At 41.0% G+C, this 20,726-nt stretch overlaps 1 protein-coding gene across 4 annotated transcripts in view; it reads right to left on the reverse strand.

Moving 5' to 3' along the window:
* Nucleotides 1–1,294: 1,294 nt before the first annotated feature.
* The window catches only part of ASAP2 (ArfGAP with SH3 domain, ankyrin repeat and PH domain 2), a 169,328-nt gene continuing 149,896 nt past the window's right edge, over nt 1,295–20,726 (reverse strand). For all 4 annotated transcript variants that reach the window (XM_045011502.1, XM_045011499.1, XM_045011500.1 and 1 more), the window contains 2 exons: nt 7,551–7,673; nt 1,295–3,931 (listed from right to left, as the gene is read on the reverse strand). In XM_045011502.1, the coding sequence (XP_044867437.1) occupies nt 3,857–3,931; nt 7,551–7,673 (198 nt within the window). In that variant the 3' untranslated portion in view covers nt 1,295–3,856. The remainder of the gene's footprint in view (nt 3,932–7,550; nt 7,674–20,726) is intronic.

A 20,726-nucleotide genomic window follows, 5' to 3' on the forward strand; every position in this document is an offset into this window, starting at 1 on the left:
GCCACACGGGCTGCTGCAGAAGTCACGGAGCCCATGTCATACGTAAGAGAAAGGAGATAATTGTCATGCTGGCCTCAGCTAAAGGACTCTGTCCAGTTCTGGGTGCCACATGAACAATCTGGAGAGGATCTAGGTCAGTGGTTTTCAACCATTTTTCATTTGCAGACCTCAAAAATAATTTCAAATGGAGATGCAGACCCCTTTGGAAATTGAACCTGTAGTCTGCAGACACCTACCATTGAAGTCTTAGATTGACTGAACAGATAGATGTTGCACATGCTCAGCCCTGCATTTGACTCAGTGAGAGAAAGGGAGCTAAACTGTGGGTTTCTATGGTAACAACAACACTGTCAGGTTTTGACCAATAGGTGGAGGTATTCACATACTTTAGTTCATCAGAAAAATTGAATGCCTTTTTTGGGATCTGAAACTTTATTTTCAGTCACCTCTCATTGACCGCTTAGAGTCTACAGACCCCCAGGGGTCCATATACCAGTGGTTTTCAACCTGTGGCCTAGAGAGCTTCAAAAAATAAGTCAAGTTTTCTAAACAGTCTATGTGGAAAGATTAAAAAAATTGAGCATGTTTATCCTGAGAAACTAAGGCTTTGGCTACACTTACACTTCAAAGCGCTGCCGCGGCAGCGCTTTGAAGCGCTAAGTGTACTCAAAGCGCCAGCGCTGGGAGAAAGCTCTCCCAGCGCTGTCCGTACTCCACCTCCTTGTGGGGAATAACGGACAGCGCTGGGAGCCGCGCTCCCAGCGCTGGGGCTTTGACCACACTGGCGCTTTGCAGCGCCGCAATTTGCAGCGCTGGAGAGGGTGTGTTTTCACACCCTGCTGCAGCGCTGCAAATTTGTAAGTGTAGCCAAGCCCTAAGAGTGAGGAGGGGCTTGTTAAGTCTTCATATATGCTCAGGGCTGTTATAAAGAGGATAGCGATCAATTAGTCTTTAGGACCACTGAAGCTTAATCTGCAGCATGGGTAGTTAAGCACTGGACTAGGCTTCCAAGGGAGGTTGTGGAATCCACCTCATAGGAAGATTTTAAGAACACATTGGACAGACAGCAGCAGGAATGGTCTAGGTTTACTTGGTCCTGCTCAGCTCAGAGATCTGGACCTGATGACTTCTGATGGTCCCTTCCAGCCCTAAATATCTGATTATAAGTGCAAGTACAAACAAACCTCAAATCAGCAAACAATTCTGGAGCGGCTATCATTTTACATATTTGAAACAAACATTGCTTAAATTGCACAAAATCAAATAAGGGAAATTGTCAGTTGATTTTAAAAGTAGTTTTATTTTTCCAGTCATTTGACTGGTTAATGAGAGTCAATTTATTAATCATGCTCTAATTATAAATCACTGCATCCAGGACATCGAAAATAAGAGTTGATTTAGGTTATACAATATATACAGTTGCTCTGCAACCAACAAAATCAAACAACTGAATTGAATATTATACATCTCAAATACCATTCTAAGCTGCATTTTAAACGTCAACTGCTCCTTTTAAAAACAATTAACAGCAACCTACTAATCTGCCTAGTAACAGATTTTTGAATCATGATCTCTTGAAGTCAGCTTTGATGAAAAAGGGCATGAAACATGCCAAAATCTTGGAGCTAAAATTAAGTAACTTTTTAATTATAAATATATATCTACAGTCTGTTCAGAATCTCTTCTGCAATTTTCTTCTCCCAAAGGAGCAAACATTGAGAGAGCATACTGTTGAAACCTGGGGCAAATTTTAGTCACAATTTCTTCATTGGACGGTAAGATCTTCGTTACCAGCACCACAGTGCCATTAAATTATATTCTGAAATATTACTTGTTTCCCATCAAATGTACCAATTAACATGATTAAGTTTTGAAAGTTTGCACACTTTCTAGTGTAGCTGAAGTTAAATTTGCATCAATGTTTATATAGGATGTAATTGATGCCAGATAATCAAGAATGACTGTAGGCTGTTATAGATGCTACAAGATTTTGTGTTTAAAAATACTGTACATAGAAGTGAACTGTGCAAAATAATATGCCCATTTCCTTTCTAGACTCTACCCAAGGAATAGAAACATACAAAATAGTGTCTCAAAAAAACAAACTGAACCTATCAGTAAGTGAATAAAACTGTAGTGCTAAACTATTACTAATATCACATATTTTACTGGGAACTTTGAAAATGCAGACTAATTAGCTTCAAAACTTGCAACAAAGTATCCTGAAACATTCCAGTTTGTTCCATTTATAATGCAGCAACAGCTTCTCGAAGAAATGACAGGTTGTCTATCAATTGTACCATTTTAAGAAAGGTGATGTAAAGGTGAGATCAACAGCTTTACTGTTCCAGCATTAATGCCACATAATTTTTCTCAATATAAACATTGCATTGGCCTTTTTCATTCCTGTTACAACACTGAGGCCAACAGACACCATTTGTCAGGAATTCAAAGTTCTCTTGATAAATCTAGAGATACACTAGTCACAAAACGTGATCAAAGCCAATGTGACCTAGACATTGATTTCTAATCCTATGCTATCAGTTTTTTCCTGTAGCATAAACAAAAGAACCAGTACGATATCACAATATATAAACATCAAGATGACATTGGATCTCTATTGATGTTTTGCTTTATTCCATCAATCAACTGGGAATTATCAATGTCTTTTGTTCACAAAATAGTAAACAAGTTTAACAGTGTAGCTACCATAGATGTGGGTATATTATATAAATACAGAGTGAGTTAGCAAACTAGTATTTAATTATTTGCAAGGTAGTGGCACACTTTAAAAAAAATTGTATGGAATAGGACATAACTGATGCATACTTGTGAGTTTTCAGATATTTATCCTTATCCAGTAATTTAAATGTTCCACTAAAGATATTCTTTGTGTATGAAGAGGTCACTGTGATCAAGAAAATTCACGAATACAAAAAGTCTAAACACCATAAGGAAACAGTTTTAAGAAAGGCTCTGCAATCCATCATCCTTACAGAGTTTTAAGTAAATTTCAGGAAGTGCAGTTTTCATATCCTTGAGTTAATTTAGTAACTCAGTAATATTGCTAGGAGGTTTAATTAATTAGCAGTAGTCACATTAAATATGACTGAAAATGGATGTAACATACAGAAATGACATTTCAAAACAGGTTACATATACATGCAGCATAAAAGAAACAGTCTCAAACTCAGAAAATTAGCTAACAGAATTCAGACAGCTTTAAGCAAATATCTACATTAAATTTGAAAGAAATAAGTCTCCTTTAGTGGTGAACTGAAAAGCTTTTTAGCTTTACCTGTCAAGGCACCCAAGTTCAGAGGTCAAGATTTCTTCTGCTGCAAGTGTTGAGGTCCTTGATTAGCACATAAAGTGCTGAATACTTGCAATTCAGAAGTACACAGCTCGTAGGGTTGGGCTCTAAAACTTAAAACAGAGGGAGCTAGCAGAATTCGCTGCCTTTTTCTAAGTGTTAGGGATTTCCTTGACTCTGGGGACACAGAATCCTGAACTATGCCAGGTTGAAAGAAGGGAACTGAATCTTCAACTAATTTATTGTAAGTTATTTGTAATATTTTAATGGGCACATTCACATAGTTTGACTCCTGAACAGGTTTTTTTTAATGCTTTTCATTTCACCTTGAAAAAGATAATATAATTGGAATGATATTTTTTAAACTAATTGTTGATGAAGAGTTACACAGAAAAAAATCTGTTTAAATTCCAAAGCGAGAACTGTGGTAATAATAGGCCAGCTAAAGTACATAGGACTCAGGAAGTGTTCTGGCTGGAACAAAGCAAAACAGATTTCTACAACAGCTGGAAATTAGAAATTTCTCTGCTTGTCAGTAGCAATTTAGTCGACAATAAAGTGCACAAATGATACTGGGAAAGCTCCTTTACGATTCGGTTCCCCATCGATGTGGCCAATCTAGAAAAGACATGCAATATGTTTTCTCAAGTTAATAAAAATAACTTCTCAAAAGAGCATTACAATATTCACATCAAAGTAACTCACTAGCAATAGTCATGTTCCTCTCTTCCCCAGTTTAAGCACTTACACTAGCAGGAAGAACCTATTTTCTGGTGGTAGATGAATGCTGATGACTGCTGTGCTCCGGAGGATCCTATGTCTATAGGTCAGGACAAGCCACTATATCCCTCAGTTCTTGCATTTTATTTTGAATAAAGGAAAGAAAAGAAATAGCACAAAAGGGTTTGCTGCCCTGAGACAGAGGAAATTTTTAATGGTAATATTTCAGGCAAGTGTGTAAAGTTCCCAAATCTGGATGGTGTCACCACTGTACTAGGCAGCATACAAACATACAATTAGAGATGGGTGAATAATGGATTATTTTTTTTAATTGCTTGCAATTCTGAAAAATCAAAAATAATTTTAGGTTGAACTGAAAATGAAATTTTTCAGCAAATCAAAAAGTAAGAAAACTTTCTAGCTGAGTCCAAACAAAATGTTTAGTTTCAACCTGACTAATTATTTCATTTTGATTTCAGGCATTTTTACAAGAGCAAAGGACTAGATTCACAAGACACTGAGTGGAGGAGAACACACTCTCCATCGGGGTCGGCAACCTTTGGCATCCGGCCCGTCAGGGTAAAGCCGCTGGCGGGCCAAGCCGGTTTGTTTATCTGGAGCGTCCGCAGACACAGAGCCCTGCAGCTCCCACTGGCCATGGTTCGCCGTTCCTGGCCAATGGGAGCTGCGGGAAGCAGCACAGACCGAGGGACGTGCTAGTCAGTGCTTCCTGCAGCTCCTATTGGCTGGGAACAGCAAACCACAGCTAGTGAGAGTGGCAGGGCTCCGTGCCTGCGGATGCGCCAGAAAAACAAACTGGCCTGGCCCGCCAGCGGCTTTACCCTGACGGGCCGGATGCCAAAGGTTACCGACCCCTGCTCTCCATTATAACCCTGAGCCTAGCAGTTAGGGTACCACCCAGAATGTGGGAGACCCAGGTTCAATTACCCCTCTGCATGATGTGGGGCAGTTATTTGAACAGGGGTCTCCCAAATTACTGGAGACCCTATCCCTAGCCACAGGGATAGTCTATAGGATATTCTGGGATGAGTGTTTTTCAATCTGTCCTGTTGAAACTATTCCACTGTGTATAAATAAATAGCAACTGGAACAAGGACTTCAATGAAGGTTTCCCACCAACTAGGTGAGTGCCGTAATCACCAGACTAGAGAGTCATTCTCACTCTCCTATGCACATGAAGTGCCTCACTGAGAGAAGCTGATGAGAAATAAACAGGTGAAGAATCAAAAAGAAAAAGCCTGTTCTTGGAAATCAGCACCTTTCTACTGAATGTGGTGCCACCATGCTGCAGGGAACGTGCGAGGCCTGGGCTCTCCATATAGTCAGTAGAATAGCTCTTCCCCAGACAATCAGAAAGGTGTAAGGAAGGCTTGAGCTTTCATACAAACTGCATTTGGTCTTACATGAGGCTTTTGGAGCGTACAAAGCATTACTATCAGTTTTGCTATGGTGATTTTGACATCTAACAATATAAAAAGAAGTAAGGTGAATGATTTCACCGGTAACTGTCCTATTTAAACAGAAAACCTGATTTAGCTCAGCAGATTCTGGAAAAATACATGGCTAAGATATATTTCCTATCAGCTAGAAAACTAACCATTAGTTTTGAGAGGAAATCCAAAAATTGATGGAGTTACTTTAACTGCAGCTCTCAGTGGTGGAAGCGAACAGCGCAAGTTCTCCTAACCTTACTGATGTTAGTCACTCAGAGCAATAAAAGCAATCCAGAGTGAGCTCTTGAGGTGTGTCTACACTGCAATTAAACACCCACAGCTGGCCTGCCTCAGCTGACTCGGGCTCAGGCTCACATTAAAAGGCTGTTTAATTTCGGTACAGGCTTTTGGGGAAAGGGTTGCAGATGGCTCCAGCCTGAACCCAAATGACTACACTGCAATTAAACAGTCCCTTAACCCGAGCCCTGCAAGCCCAAGTCACCTGACAAAGGCCAGCCATGGTTCTTTAATTGCAGTGTAGACATACCCTTGGGATCCAAAGCACAGAGTGTAGCAGAGTGCCACTTGCTCTCTCCTTCACATCTTTCAGAAAATAATGAATTAGCAGATTTCCAAATAGCTCCAACACTCCCTAGGATTACCCAAATCCTGAACAGCAGCTCCCCCTCATATCACACATTCTCCAGCTGAAGCAGAGTCATCCAGAGTTTTTGGTCTGTGAGGGAGGCTAAAAACTAAATTGGGGTGGCATTTGCCCTAGATTTATTTATTTAAAGACACAGGATCCTCCAGGGCCAGGCCTATCATGCATTTACTTGCCACCAGAAAAGAGGCTGTTCCTCACTGGACACGAGGAGAAATAAGAAGTACATATACATTTGTTTATACATGTTCTTTCATCTCACTAACTAATGGAAGAATTGTTTTTCATAATAATTGTTAAACATACTTATATGATTAATAGGACCTAACAAAGAATAGTGCGTAACAAACCTGGTTATAGGGGAGAATGACGCCACACTGGAGATGTTTGAACAACCTCCACAGGCCTTGTAGGTGATGTAGTACACTTGTGTTTAGTGAGAGATATAGAAGAACAAATAGGTCTTTCAACAATTTACACTGACATACCACTTGTAGCCTGTGAAGAGGTCATGTGCTCAGCCAGAGGATAAGTGGACTAATAGTGGCTCTTTATGAGAAGGAAATCAGTTCAAGACTGTATGGAAACAGTATCCCCAGGATAAAAAGGGGCTAGAGGAGAACAGTGAGATATTCAGAAAAGTCCGTTAGATAATATAGGTAAAGAAAACCCATATTTGAATGCCTTGTAGGGGACAGAGGGAGTCTTCCAGGTTACATTCATTTTAAAAAGGACAGGTGGGTAGGTTATATAATCTTTCATATGCATGTGTGTAAAGTACAGATTTTATAAACATGAAAGTTGTTACATCAACTGATGGTACTTTCCAGAGACAACCTTTCATGGCACCTTATAAAATACTCCATAACATTGTCCTCTTAGGTCAAAGTGACAGGGAGGATCAAGAAATCCCTGTAGGATCAAATTGGCCATGCACCATGTTGGCTAAAGCATAGGCAATGCATGTCTGAAAAATGCAAATAGATCTCTATGAAAGAAGACACCCTCTTCCATTCTTTAAAAATGCAGAGAACTTTTTAGGAGCTATTGACTGAGCCCTAGACCTTTTGCTCTCAATCAAATCAGTAGATCTGGAGGCAGAGGGAGGGGATGACAGAAGAAGCAGTGGGGGGGGGGGGGGGGGAGAAGAGCAGTGTAATTCATCCAAGCAAGGAGTCTGTAAAACCAGATCTCAAAAGATGGGCAACAAGCAGCTGGCCAGCCAACAGATGGAGAACTATACGCCAACTTCTCTAGGGGATTAGTCAGTCCGTCTGGGTAGAGCTGCGGGCATTTCAATTCCTAGCAACTCTATGGTATACTTGTATTTTGTGTCACCAATGTACTCTGAAAGTGTGAGCATACTTTGAATAAAAGATGCGCAAGTGAAAATACTCACCCACCACTCCTGATCTTCCTCTCCATCTACTACAATGATATCTCCCTCTGAAAAGGTTAGTTCATCTGGATTATCTGCTACACAGTTGTAAATGGCTTTTACTCTCTTCGGTTTAGTTTTTGACTGCAATACAAAAATATGTATGCACAAGTAATGAAACATGACAAAAGATAAGCAATGCAGTTGTAGCCGTGTTGGTCCCAGCCAGGATATTAGAGAGACAAAGTGTGTGAGGTAGTATATTTTATTGGACCAGCTTCTGTTGGTGACATATACAGCTTTCAAGTCACACAGAGCTCTTCTTCAGGTCTAGGGTCAGGTCTCCCAAACCTGAAGAAGAGCTCTGTGTGGCTCAAAAGCTTGTCTCACCAACAGAAGCTGGTTCAATAGAAGATATTACCTCACCAACCGTGTCTCTCTAAAAGATAAGCAACACAGACTGGGAACTGAATTTTTCTCTCTGAGTGAGTTAAGTTACCTTTAATTGTTACCCTTTGCAAGCAGCAGCTCAGATAGCCCTTTGAATTATATATACTCTTTCCTAGGCCTGGGTTAATGCTCCACAATGCAGTTCAGAGCCATTATGGAATCTCACCAGCAGGTGGCAAAGTCCTACACATTAGTGATACTTAGCAGTAGAGCTTAATTAATTCTTTATATCTTCAAAGTATGGTATAAACATGAAAACTAACCCTCCAAACCCCCAAGAGGCAAGGACTTTTGTATTCTGCAGATGAGGTGTTACCAGGGTCCTAGTGGGGAGCCAGCTGTGGTCACTCAATTAGGGTGAACTGCAAAGAATGGGGCAGCCAAACTCCAAAAAGCTGGTGGATATTCCAATATTTAGATTTACCAAGCCAGCATAAAACAGCTTCTTTATTACCTTACTGGTTACTCAGAAGTTCAAACAACACAGTTCCCTTAAAGTGTCCCAGCACACATGGCTGATCACGGACAATTGCTTGGAGATTGGGGTAGCTCTCTTCATAGGCAAGTCACAGACACAGGAACATTTCCTTCACTGTCACAATTCTCCACCCTGGAAACAGGTAAGTTGTAGGGATACTCATTTTCCATTAACCTTGCCTTCCCAAACTGCTGATTAGACAAAGCCATCAGCTCAGAAGGCAACCTATGCTCATCTAAACTTCCTTTGCCTTTCCCTCCTTTAACAGATAAACTGCTGTTTTCCACAAATAGTGTCTTATTACACTGAGCTACTTTAAGCACATCACTTTTACCTGGGTCAGGCTTACTTTCCCAAGCTTTACTAACCAACAATTTATCACTCACCGAGAATGTAACTATTCTTTCCTCAGTTAGGGCATTAAGCTGATCACCAACTTTAATTTGCTCTAGAGAAACATCTTCCCGAGCCTTATCTAATGCCAGATTCACTTCTGAGATACCAGACACACTGAATTTTTTTCCACATATGCACTTCTTTGCACAAACAGCCATTTTCCTCATACAAACATTTGGAGCAACCCTCTATAGGCAAATCCTTGCCCCTAGCGTAGACAGTTTCAGGATTATTTCTTCCCTGTGACTAGTTTATGTCAACCTGACTGAACAAAGCTTTAATATCATCCCCAATCAAAAGATCCTTAGGCAATAACTTCCTTACACCAGCTATAACTTCATCTTTAACACCATTCCATTCAAGATGGATTCTGGTTAAAGGCACACTTACAGTAAACTCAAGGATTACAATATTCACACTCTTATTTGGTTAATAATCTTCCTCTTTGACAAGATCTGCTTTAACAAGAGTGATGTTAGAAGCTGTAATTTGCCCTAAACAGCTTTTACCATTGACTTTTACATTCTCTGCACAAGTTATGGGGTTACCTTCACCTGAGCTCACAGTAAAAGCATTTACATAAAAGGTGTCAGTGTTGGGGTAAATTTGGTTACACACAGACAATTGCTTAGAGTCAAACAACATATCAACATTGTTACAAACTGGATAGATTCTATCCCCATCTTTGCTGTTGAGAGGAGCTGGCTTTTCAGGATGATACAGTTACTGTTGTTCCTTTATTCTTCTGAGTTGGAGCTTAAGTCTGTCCACTTTTGCCTTAGCTTCTAGTTCCTGAAATCGAATACACTGCTCTACAGCCAAAATGCTTCTGAAATAAATGTTGTAAAACTTTACTAATTCTGGGTCACTGAGAACAAAAATGATGCTTAAAATTGTTGATTGGCTCTAGTTTTCAAGATATGCTATTGGGTCAGTATATACGACCCTTGACTTGGGAATAGCGGAGGATAAATGAGTTATAAAGGGAAGGGATCTCAATTTAAACCAGAAATGACTAAAATACATCTTTGACTGGATCTATGAATAAATCTATGACTGGGTTTGGACAGTACTTGCTTTTTAGGCAACACAATGAATGATGCAATCTGAAGCTGGTATTGCGTCATACATGATATGAATTGCAATCATAACGAAGCTTACATCACTCTGAACAAATTGCCCTATATCAGCTCTAGAAATCATACAGTGTCGTGCTCTCTTATTTGTCAGTGTTTGATTTTGCAAAGGGACACATTTCTGTTTAGCCAAAGTGAGCAGAGATGCCTCGTACTTGTGTGAACAGTGCAGATAACTTCTGCTATGTTTGTGGTGAAGTGACTTTTGCATCACAAAAGCGCAGTATAACCACTATGGTTAAGAAAGCCTATCACCTTTATTTTGGCTGCAAAATTGGAGATCAGGACAAGAGGTGGGCCCCACACATATGCTGCAACACTTGTGCAACAAATCTTCGCCAGTGGTTGAACAGGAAAGGGAAATCTATGCCTTTTGCAGTGCCAATGATTTGGAGAGAGCCAACAGATCATACCAGCAATTCTTACTTCTGCATGGTGCCTCCAGTTGGGAAAGGTGTGTCAAAGAAGAAAAAGTGGACTGTGCATTATCCAAACATTCCATCAGCTATACGCCCAGTACCCCACGGAGAAGGACTGCCGGTTCCTGATGCACCAGAATCATTCTCACTTGAGTCAGACGAGGAAGAGGAAGAGGATGAAACTTCTGGTCCTGAACCATCAATGTCACAGGACCCACATTTTCTCCCATCCTCCTCCTCTGAACCACACCTCATAACACAAGGTGAACTGAATGACCTTGTCAGGGATTTGGAACTACCCAAGAGTAAGGCAGAGCTGTTGGGCTCCAGACTACAGCAGTGGAATCTCCTGGCAGGTGATGTTAAGGTTTCCATGTTCCGTGACCGTCAAAAGGATCTTGTCCCATTCTTCTTCATGGAAGGTGATCTTGTAGCCTGCAACAACATCGATGGTGTGATGGCAGCCCTCAACATCGTTCACGATCCAGATGAGTGGAGACTGTTCATTGATTCATCGAAGACGAGTCTTAAAGCTGTTTTACTGCATAATGGCAATGTTTTGCCATCAATTCCAGTTGGTCATGCAGTCCATATGAAGGAAACCTATGACAACATGAAACAACTTTTGAGGTGCATACACTATGACCAACATCAGTGGCAGCTTTGTGGCGATTTGAAGGTTGTTGCTCTCTTGCTTGGTGTGCAGACTGGATACACAAAGTACTGCTGTTTTCTCTGCGAATGGGATAGTCGTGCAAGAGATTCCCACTACATCAAGAAAGATTGGCCACTCCGACAGTCATTGGAGCCTGGGAGGAAAAGTGTTCACCATCCACCACTTGTTGAATCAAGGAAAATTTTGTTACCACCCTTACACATCAAGCTGGGTCTGATGAAGAACTTTGTCAAGGCCATTGACAAAACACAAGCAGCTTTCAAGTACTCCGTGGAAAATTTCCAAGGTTAAGTGAAGCTAAGATAAAGGAAGGTGTCTTTGTTGGTCCTCAGATTCGTGAACTTCTTCGAGATGATGCATTTGACCATGCACTGCGTGGCAAGGAAAAGCCTTCCAGTTAGTGGCAATAAATTTTCTCGGAAACAACAAGGCAGACAACTACAGGTTGTTGGTGGAAAACCCCCTCAAGGCATACAAAAGCCTTGGTTGCAACATGTCACTAAAGATACATTTTTTGCACTCTCATCTAGATTTTTTTCCACCGAACTGCGGAGCAGTGAGCGACGAGCACGGTGAGCGATTTCACCAGGACATTGCAACAATGGAGAAACACTATCAGGGCAAATGGAGCCCATCAATGCTTACAGACTATTGCTGGACAGTGACAAGAGATGCTCCATTTAATGAATACAAGAGACAAGCCAAGAAGCGCCGAGTAGACACTGAGTAGGACTAAACTATGTACATAATAGTTTTTTGCCTTTTGTTTCATAATAAATTTTAGTTATATAACCCTTTTGCTGATTTTTAAAGTGTTACATAAACAGGACAGGTGAAATATTATCATGTAAAGCAACCATAAACACATGAAAAGACCTAGGTTTACAATTTATGATTAAAACTCTACTATCTACACAATATACATAGACATAAAATGTAAAAACTTAAATATCTTAGAAACAGTAGCCAATCAGTTGTTTTAATTGTCACATTTGAATTCAGCACATCAAAATACATAATACCACATTTTATCTCTGAAGCAGACGACTTCTCAAAAATTGTAGACCAGTGATACATGCCAGTTTTTGTTCATGTTCAAAACACAGGCGCTCTCTTTCAACAGCTTCTCCTTTCACATCAGCTATTTTTTGCCTTTGTTCAAGTTCTAGCTGCTGGTTTCTCACTGCAAGAATTTTCGCGAGGTCCGCTTCCTTATCACTGGCAATTAACAGATTTTTCAGTTCCTGCTCTGGGGCCTTTTGCTTAAAATACAACCCTCTCTGTAAGCACAATTCTTCCAGGCTTTTTCTGTTCAGGATCTTGATCATGGGTCACTCACTGTAACTGATTTTTAACGCTTAAACTCTCCAATATCAAAATTAAATAGTGACAAGCATGTGGTTCTGATCCAAAAACCCAATCATAGAATCATAGATTTTAAGGTCAGAAGGGACCATTATGATCATGTAGTCTGACCTCCTGCACAATGCAGGCCACAGAATCTCACCCACCCACTCCTGTATCAAACCTGTGTCTGAGCCATTGAAGTCCTCAAATCATGGTTTAAAGACTTCAAGGTGCAGAGAACCTTCTAGCAAGTGACTCGTGCCCAAGGCTGCAGAGGAAGGCAAAAAACCCCCAGGGCCTCTGCCAATCTGCCCTGGAGGAAAATTCCTTCCCGACGCCAAATATGGCGATCAGTTAAACCCTGAGCATGTGGGCAAGACTCACCTGCCAGACACCCAGGAAAGAATTCTCTGTAGTAACTCAGATCCCACCCCATCTAACATCCCATCACAGACCACTGGGCATACTTACCGCTAGTAGTCAAAGATTAATTAATTGCCAAAATTAGGCTATCCCATTATATCATCCCTTCCATAAACTTATCAAGCTTAGTCTTGAAGCCAGATATGTCTTTTGCCCCCACTACTCCCCTTGGAAGGCTGTTCCAGAACTTCACTCCTCTGATGGTTAGAAACCTTCATCTAATTTCAAGTCTAAACTTCCTGATAGCCAGTTTATATCCATTTGTTCTTGTGTACACATTGGTACTGAGTTTAAATAATTCCTCTCCCTCCCTGGTATTTATTGCTCTCTATAAATATATCAGAGGAATCGTATCTCCCCTCAGCATTCTTTTGGTTAGGCTAAACAAGCCAAGCTCTTTCAGTCTCCTTTCATATGACAGGTTTTCCATTCCTTGGATCATCCTAGTAGCCCTTCTCTGAACCAGTTCGAGTTTGAATTCATTCTCCTTAAACATGGGAGACCAGAACTGCACACAGTATTCCAGATGAGGTCTCACCAGTGCCTTGTATAACGGTACTAACACCTCCTTATCTCTACTGGAAATACCTTGCCTGATGCATCCCAAGACCGCATTAGAGGCTCATAGCCATCCTGTGATCAACCAATACTCCGAGGTCCGTCCTCCTCCTCTGTTACTTCCAACTGATGCCTCCCCAGCTTATAACAATAGTTCTTGTTATTAATCCCTAAATGCATGACCTTTCACTTTTCACTATTAAATTTCATCCTATTAAATAAAAAATAAAAATAAATATATGGAGATATACCTATCTCATAGAACTGGAAGGATCCCTGAAAGGTCATCAAGTCCAGCCCCCTGCCTTCACTAGCAGGATCAAGTACTGATTTTGCCCCAGATCTTAAGTGGCCCCCTCAAAGACTGAACTCACAACCCTGGGTTTAGCAGGCCAATGCTCAAACCACTGAGCTATCCCTCCCCCCTTATTACTATTACTCCAGTTTACAAGGTCATCCAGATTTTCCTGTATGATATCCCAGTCCTTCTCTGTATTGGCAATACCTCAGCTTTGTGTCATCCGCAAACTTTATTAGCACATTCCCACTTTTTGTGCCAAGGTCAGTAATAAAAAGATTAAATAAGATTGGTCCCAAAATCGATCCCTGAGGAACTCCACTAGAAACCTCCCTCCAGCCTGACAATTCACCTTTCAGTACGACCCACTGTAGTCTCCCCTTTAACTAGTTCCTTAGCCACCTTTCAATTTTCATATTGATCTCCATCTTTTCCAATTTAGCTAATAATTCCCCGCGTGGAACTGTATCAAATGCTTTACTGAAATCGAGGTAAATTAGATCCACTGCATTTCCTTTGTCTAAAAAATCTGTTACCTTCTCAAAAGAAGGAGATCAGGTTGATTTGGCACAATCTACCTTTTGCAAAACCATGTTGTATTTTGTCCCAATACCATTGACCTCAATGTCCTTGACTACTTTTTCCTTCAACATTTTTTCCAAGACCTTGCATATTACAGATGTCAAACTGACAGGCCTGTAGTTGCCCGGATCACATTTTCCCCCTTTCTTAAAGATAGGAACTATGTTAGCAATTCTCCAGTCATACGGTACAACCCTTGAGTTTACAGATTCATTAAAAATTCTTGCCCATATATTCTTGGATGAATATCTGGGCCCCCTGATTTCGTCCCATTAAGTTGTTCGAGTTTGGCTTCTACCTCGGATGTGGTAATATCTACCTCCATATCCTCATTCCCATTTGTCATCCTACCATTATCCCTAAGCTCCTCATTAGCCTCATTAAAGACTGAGGCAAAGTATTTGTTTAGATATTGGGCCATGCCGAGAGTATCCTTAACCTCCACTCCATCCTCAGTGTTTAGCGGTCCCACTTCTTCTTTCTTTGTTTTCTTCTTATTTATATGGCTATAGAACCTTTTACTATTGGTTTTAATTCCCTTTGCAATGTCCAACTCTACATGGCTTTTGGCCTTTCTAACTTTATCCCTACATGTTCTGACCTCAATAAAGGTAGCTTTCCTTGCTAATCCCGCCCATCTTCCATTCCTTGTAGGCTTTCTGCTTTTTCTTAATCACCTCTCTGAGATGCTTGCTCATCCAGGTTGGTCTACAATTCCTGCCTATGAATTTTTTCCCCTTTCTTGGGATGCAGGCTTCTGATATTTTCTGCAACTTTGACTTGAAGTAATTCCAGGCTTCCTCCACTCTAGATCCCCAAGTTCTTCAGTCCATTTCCTAACTACATTTCCTTAATTCTTTAAAGTTAGCCCTTTTGAAATAAAAAACCCTAGTCCCAGATCTATTTTTGTTTATCCTTCCATTTAGAGTAAACTGAATTAGCTCATGATCGCTCAAACCAAGGTTGTCCCCTACAACCATTTCTTCTATGAGGTCCTCACTACTCACCAAAACCAAATCTAAAATGGCATCCCCTCTTGTTGGTTCAGCAACTACGTGGTGAAGGCATCCATCAGCTATCACATCCAGGAAAATCTGAGCCCTATTATTATTACTAGCACTTGTCCTGCAGTCTCTATCTGAGAAGTTAAAGTCTCCCATGATCACACAATTCCAATTAGTATTTACTTAATTAAAAACATTAAAAAGGTCTCTATCCATATCCAAATCAGATCCGGGTGGTCTATAGCACACCCCAAGCACTAGCTCAGGGGAGGCGCTAGTAGATTTCTTCCCCAATGTGATTTTTGCCCAGACAGACTGTCTTATCTTAATTCTTGCTGCTTGGCTTCACTCACATTCTTTACCTGATTAGGCCCAGACGTTCTACCGCCAGTATCACCTATTAGAATTCTATCTACAGTACCCTTCCACTGTATGTCCATTCTCCTACCCATGACAGTATCCTTTCTTGCTTCGTTTTCTTCCCTCTCAATATTAAAATCCGGTGTGGAGATTACCTGGACTTCTCCAAACCATCTCCCACCAATTCCTAGTTTAAAGCTCTCTTAATCAGTTATGCCAGCCTCCATCATAGAAGTCTATTTCCCTCCCTACTCAGGTGAAGTCCATCCCGAGAGAACAGTCCTCTGTCCATGAATGCCTCCCAGTGGCCACACATTCCAAAGTCCTTCTTATAGCACCACTGCCTGAGCCATCTGTTGATCACCATAATCTTGTCACACCTTTGTTGCCCTTCTCTAGGAACAGGCAGAATCCCACTGAAGATCACCTGAGCCTCGATTTCCTTAAGTGTCTTCCCCAGCCTTGATATGTTCCAGTGAGAATCTAGCTGTATCATTCATTCCCACATGAAGGACAATCAGCGGATTCTTTCCTGCTCCCGTTAGGATCCTCTTCAGCCTCAGGTCCACATCCCGTATCTTAGCACCGGGCAGACAGCACACCCTTCTGTTCTCTGGATCAGCTCTGGTTACAGGCCTGTCTATTCTTCTCAGTAAGGAGTCCCCAATCACATAGACCTGCCTATTCCTGGTGACAGTGCGATTCTCCAGTCTATCCCCTGTTCCTTCTGGCTGCAAGTCCTCTTGATTCCTATTCACCCTTGCAATCCTCTGCAACCCATCCCGTATCCTCCTGGGGCTCATATTTGGTGTCATCTCCATTGACTCATCCCCTCTCCTTATAGGGCTAGCTGCTCTTCTCTTCTTTCTTGCCCTCTCACCTTCAGCGACCACCTGCTGTGCCCCTTCTTCATTTTCCAACTCCGCAAACCTGTTCCTGAGCTCTACTGCTCCTTCACTAGCCGTCTTTTCCTCTGCCTGGTTCACTTAGCCCTGGTCTACACTAAGGTCGGGGGTCGAACTAGGGTACGCGAATTCAGCTACGTGAATAACGTAGCTGAATTCGAACTGCCCTAGTTCGACTTACTTACCCGTCCAGACGCCGCGGAAGCGAACTCCGCGGCTCCAAGGTCGACTCCGGCAACTCCTCCTGCCGCGGTGGAGTACCGGAGTTCGAACTAGCGCTTCCGGGGTTCGAACTATCGCGTCTAGATCAGACACGATAGTTCGAACTCCGAGCAGTCGAACTCGCCGCGTCGACCCAGCAGGTAAGTGTAAACGTGGCCTTAGTTACATGCTTCCACCGTCCACTTTCCTCACCCAGCAATCTCAGTTCTTTGGTCCTTCTTCCATCTGCAAGTCTGAGCTCTTCCCTTCAGCCTCATCATGTCTTTGCTCCATCATCCGCTCAAACCCCCTTCTAAACTCGACCAGAGTTTCCACCTGCATCTCCAATCCGCGGATCTTTTCTTCCATCAGCTCTATCAGGTAGCACTTCATGCAGACAAAACTCTTTTCAGGTACCCCCTCCAGGATCATGTACATGCCACAGCTTCCACATCCAGTCATCTTCATTGTGTCTTCCACTGCTTGGTTCACTACAACTGCTGCCTCTGTATCTGTCATAGGCTTCTCACCTAAATCCTGTAAATCTCAGAAACACAAACCGACCTGTGGTAATGTGTATGCAAGTATGACTACACCACTGTGACCGGGGTCTTAGTGGGGAGCCAGCTATGGTCACTGCAAAGAATGGGGTAGCCAAACCCCAAAAAGCTGGTGGATATTCCAATACTTAGATTTACCAAGCCAGCATAAAACAGCTTCTTTATTACCTTATTGGTTACTCAGAGGTTCAAACAACACAGTTCCCTTAAAGTGATCCAGCCTCAAGCCTCCATCCAGGTACCCTCATCAAATATGATTTCTGAAAATCTTATTTCATCATATAAAAGAAAAGGTTCTACCAGTCCCAAAGGATCAGACACATTACTTCCCAGGTTAATGAATGGTTCAGATCTTACCCAAGTACACGCTACAGCCAATTCTTATTAACTAAACTAAAAGTTATTAAAGAGAGAGAGTATGGTTAAAAGATCAATATACATACAGACACAAGTTCAGTCCATTGAGGTTCAGATTCATAGCAGAGATGGTGAGCTTTGTAGGTCCTTGCAAAGAGTTCCTTTAGAATTCAGTTCATAGGTCATAGTCCAATGTCCAGATAATATATTCAGGGCGTACTAGCATAACTGGGACCCCAGTTTTGTGACTCAAGCTTCCCCTGATGAAGCTTAAGCAGATCTGAGATGACAGAATCAGGACCCAAGGATCTTTTATACAATTTCATGTCCTCTTTGGCAAGTTGGGATTTCCTTACGGAACAAAAGGTAATTAGGATGACTCTGAAGGAGCTCCATCAACAGTACTTAGCTATACAAATTAACATAAGGCCATTTGCTTGTTCCTTCACCATTCACATGGAATGAGATGAATTTCACATTTCAAAGAGAGATGAATACCAAGATATCCTGTGTTTACAATTCATTTAAATGCTACGCTGTTCTTTTGATCTCTGAATGATTAGAATACAGTATAGACAGGGACTGTTGATTACATTGTCGACCCTACTCATACATATGTAAATACACAAAAACACAAACATTATCTGCCCACATGTCTTTTGAGGGTTATTTATTTTGCAGGATGTTAAACCCTTTCTAACAATGCATCACGTGGGCCAATCACCCCCTGCCTAACACTTTACAGTGACTCTGGCAGTGCCAGAAAGAAAAGGCTGGGCACAGCCTGACTTCACTTCCTTGCTCATCCCACTAGATCAGGTCTCACTCTTTCTGGATCATGACCCACCCCTGCATACCACCATAACCACAGAGAGAGACAAGGTGGGTCCGACTTCTGCTGGTGGAAGGAACAAGCTTTTGAACTTCACAGAGCTTTTATTCTGATCTGGGGAAGGTGACCAGAGTGTCTGAACTAAATATAAGTTGGGACAGATTGTTAATCGTAAGGGGTTGGCACAGGATACCACTTAAAATGAAGTGGTCAACAACAACACTGTAAACAACCATAATCACAATGCTCTGAGGACTGTGGGATATGGCTCATGGGATGGTTTATCAGGGGTTGGGAGCTGGGAAGGGAGCACCAGTGCTGCTTTGCAGTGGAGTTTTTCTGTGGAAATTGCTTCTCCCCACCACCAAAGCACCACTTTCCTGGCTTGGAACTGAGCTCCTAGCCGGTGGTGGAGAGCTCTGGGATTGAGTGCTTAGTTGGAGGGGAAGAAGCAGGAAGATAGTAATATGAGGAGGAGAGGGAGGGAGGAGGCTGCAGTCCCCCTGATCCCCCCAAGCTCTCCTTACATTCCAGTGACATAAGTATTTTGCTGAACTCCCAGCTGACAGGGTGCAACCCAATGGGTCCCCGCTTGTGATCCATTTCATACTCCTGGGGGGATTCTGCACCAAAAAATTAAAAATTCTGCAAATTTTATTTGTCAAAATAACACAACAAACACACCAGTTTCAATTGTTTGGGTAAGTTATTTAAACTATAATACAGAAAAAAAGTCAAAATAACTATTCAGCATTTTCTAAAAACACATGTAAGTTAAGTTACAAATAGTTGGTAATTAATACTCTGCATTCCAGTAATAATCCTGGATTTTCATGTAAATTACATTACAGAACACCAAACAGCAAAAAAAAAAAAAAAAAAAGGAAAATGTAGGGATGTCAAGCGATTAATTTTTTTAATTGCATGATTAATTGCAATTAAATTTTTAATCGTGATTAATCATGCAATTAATTACACTGTTAAACAATAATAGAATACCATTTAAATATTTTAGATGTTTTCTATATTTTCAAATATATTTATTTAAATTACAACACAGAATACAAAGTGTAGTGTTCACCTTATATTTATTTTTCATTACTAATATCTGCACTGTAAAAAAAGAAAATAGTATTTTTCAGTTCACCTAATACAAGTACTGTAGTGAAATCTTTTTATCATGAAAGTTGAACTTACAAATGTAGAATTATTTACCAAAAAATAACGGCTTTCAAACAGCATGAATGTTTAGCATATCTGACACTTAAATACCTTGCAATGCTGGCTACAGAAGTCCCATGCAAATGCCTTCTCTCACTTTCTGGTTACATTATAAATAAAAAGTGGGCAGCATTATCTCCCATAAATGTAAACAAACTTGTGCAGCCAATTGCTAAGACAAACACTAAGTAGGACTGAGTGGACTTGTAGGCTCTAAAGTTTTGCATTGTTTTGGTTTTGAGTGCAATTATGTAAAAAAAAAAATCTACATTTGTAAGTTGCACTTTCACGATAACGAGATTGCACTATAGTACTTTTATTAGGTGAACTGGGGAACTAAGAACCTTCAGGAAAAAGTGCAATATACCTCAAGTATACTTTTAAGTGTATAAAACACATGTAGAAAAAAAAACAGTTTAAAAAAAGTTTTCCATCCAAACCCAGAAAGCTATAGGACAGATGCACTTCATAGAAAAATCTTTGGTTATTTTTGTGTACCCTAGAAGTTTGATTATATAATCAGGAGAGGTGCCCCAAGCACGTGCCCTACCAACTGGCTGGTCTCCATGATCTTTTGGCAGAAGGAACACCCAACAGAGAAGCAGAGGTGGATGGAGCGATTTAGCAAATATGCGTTAGCCAAACTGATCTCGCTAAAGCTTCAATTAAGGTACTTTTAGCTCCATCACATTGGCAAAATCACATCTTTCTCTGGGCTCCGTTTCTATTGCCCAATTTTCCCTTTCCACTATGTCCTGGATCATCAGAAAAATACCCTGCCAGCTTCCCCAGGTATGCAAACTTCACTTTGCTGAAGTTATCTGGAAATTCTGATATTTTATTCAGATATGTACAATTAAAACTAAACCCTGGGTGCAAAACAGATTGTCCCCTAGTACCTACTTGGCAAAGTAATTTCATTTATATTGAAAGCAATTCTGTTCTACAACATAACAAGGAAGGAACAAGATAGAGGATCGCAACAACCCTATTT

Source organism: Mauremys mutica, chromosome 3 (genome assembly GCF_020497125.1).
Source record: "Mauremys mutica isolate MM-2020 ecotype Southern chromosome 3, ASM2049712v1, whole genome shotgun sequence".
NCBI classification, from domain to species: domain Eukaryota; kingdom Metazoa; phylum Chordata; order Testudines; family Geoemydidae; genus Mauremys; species Mauremys mutica.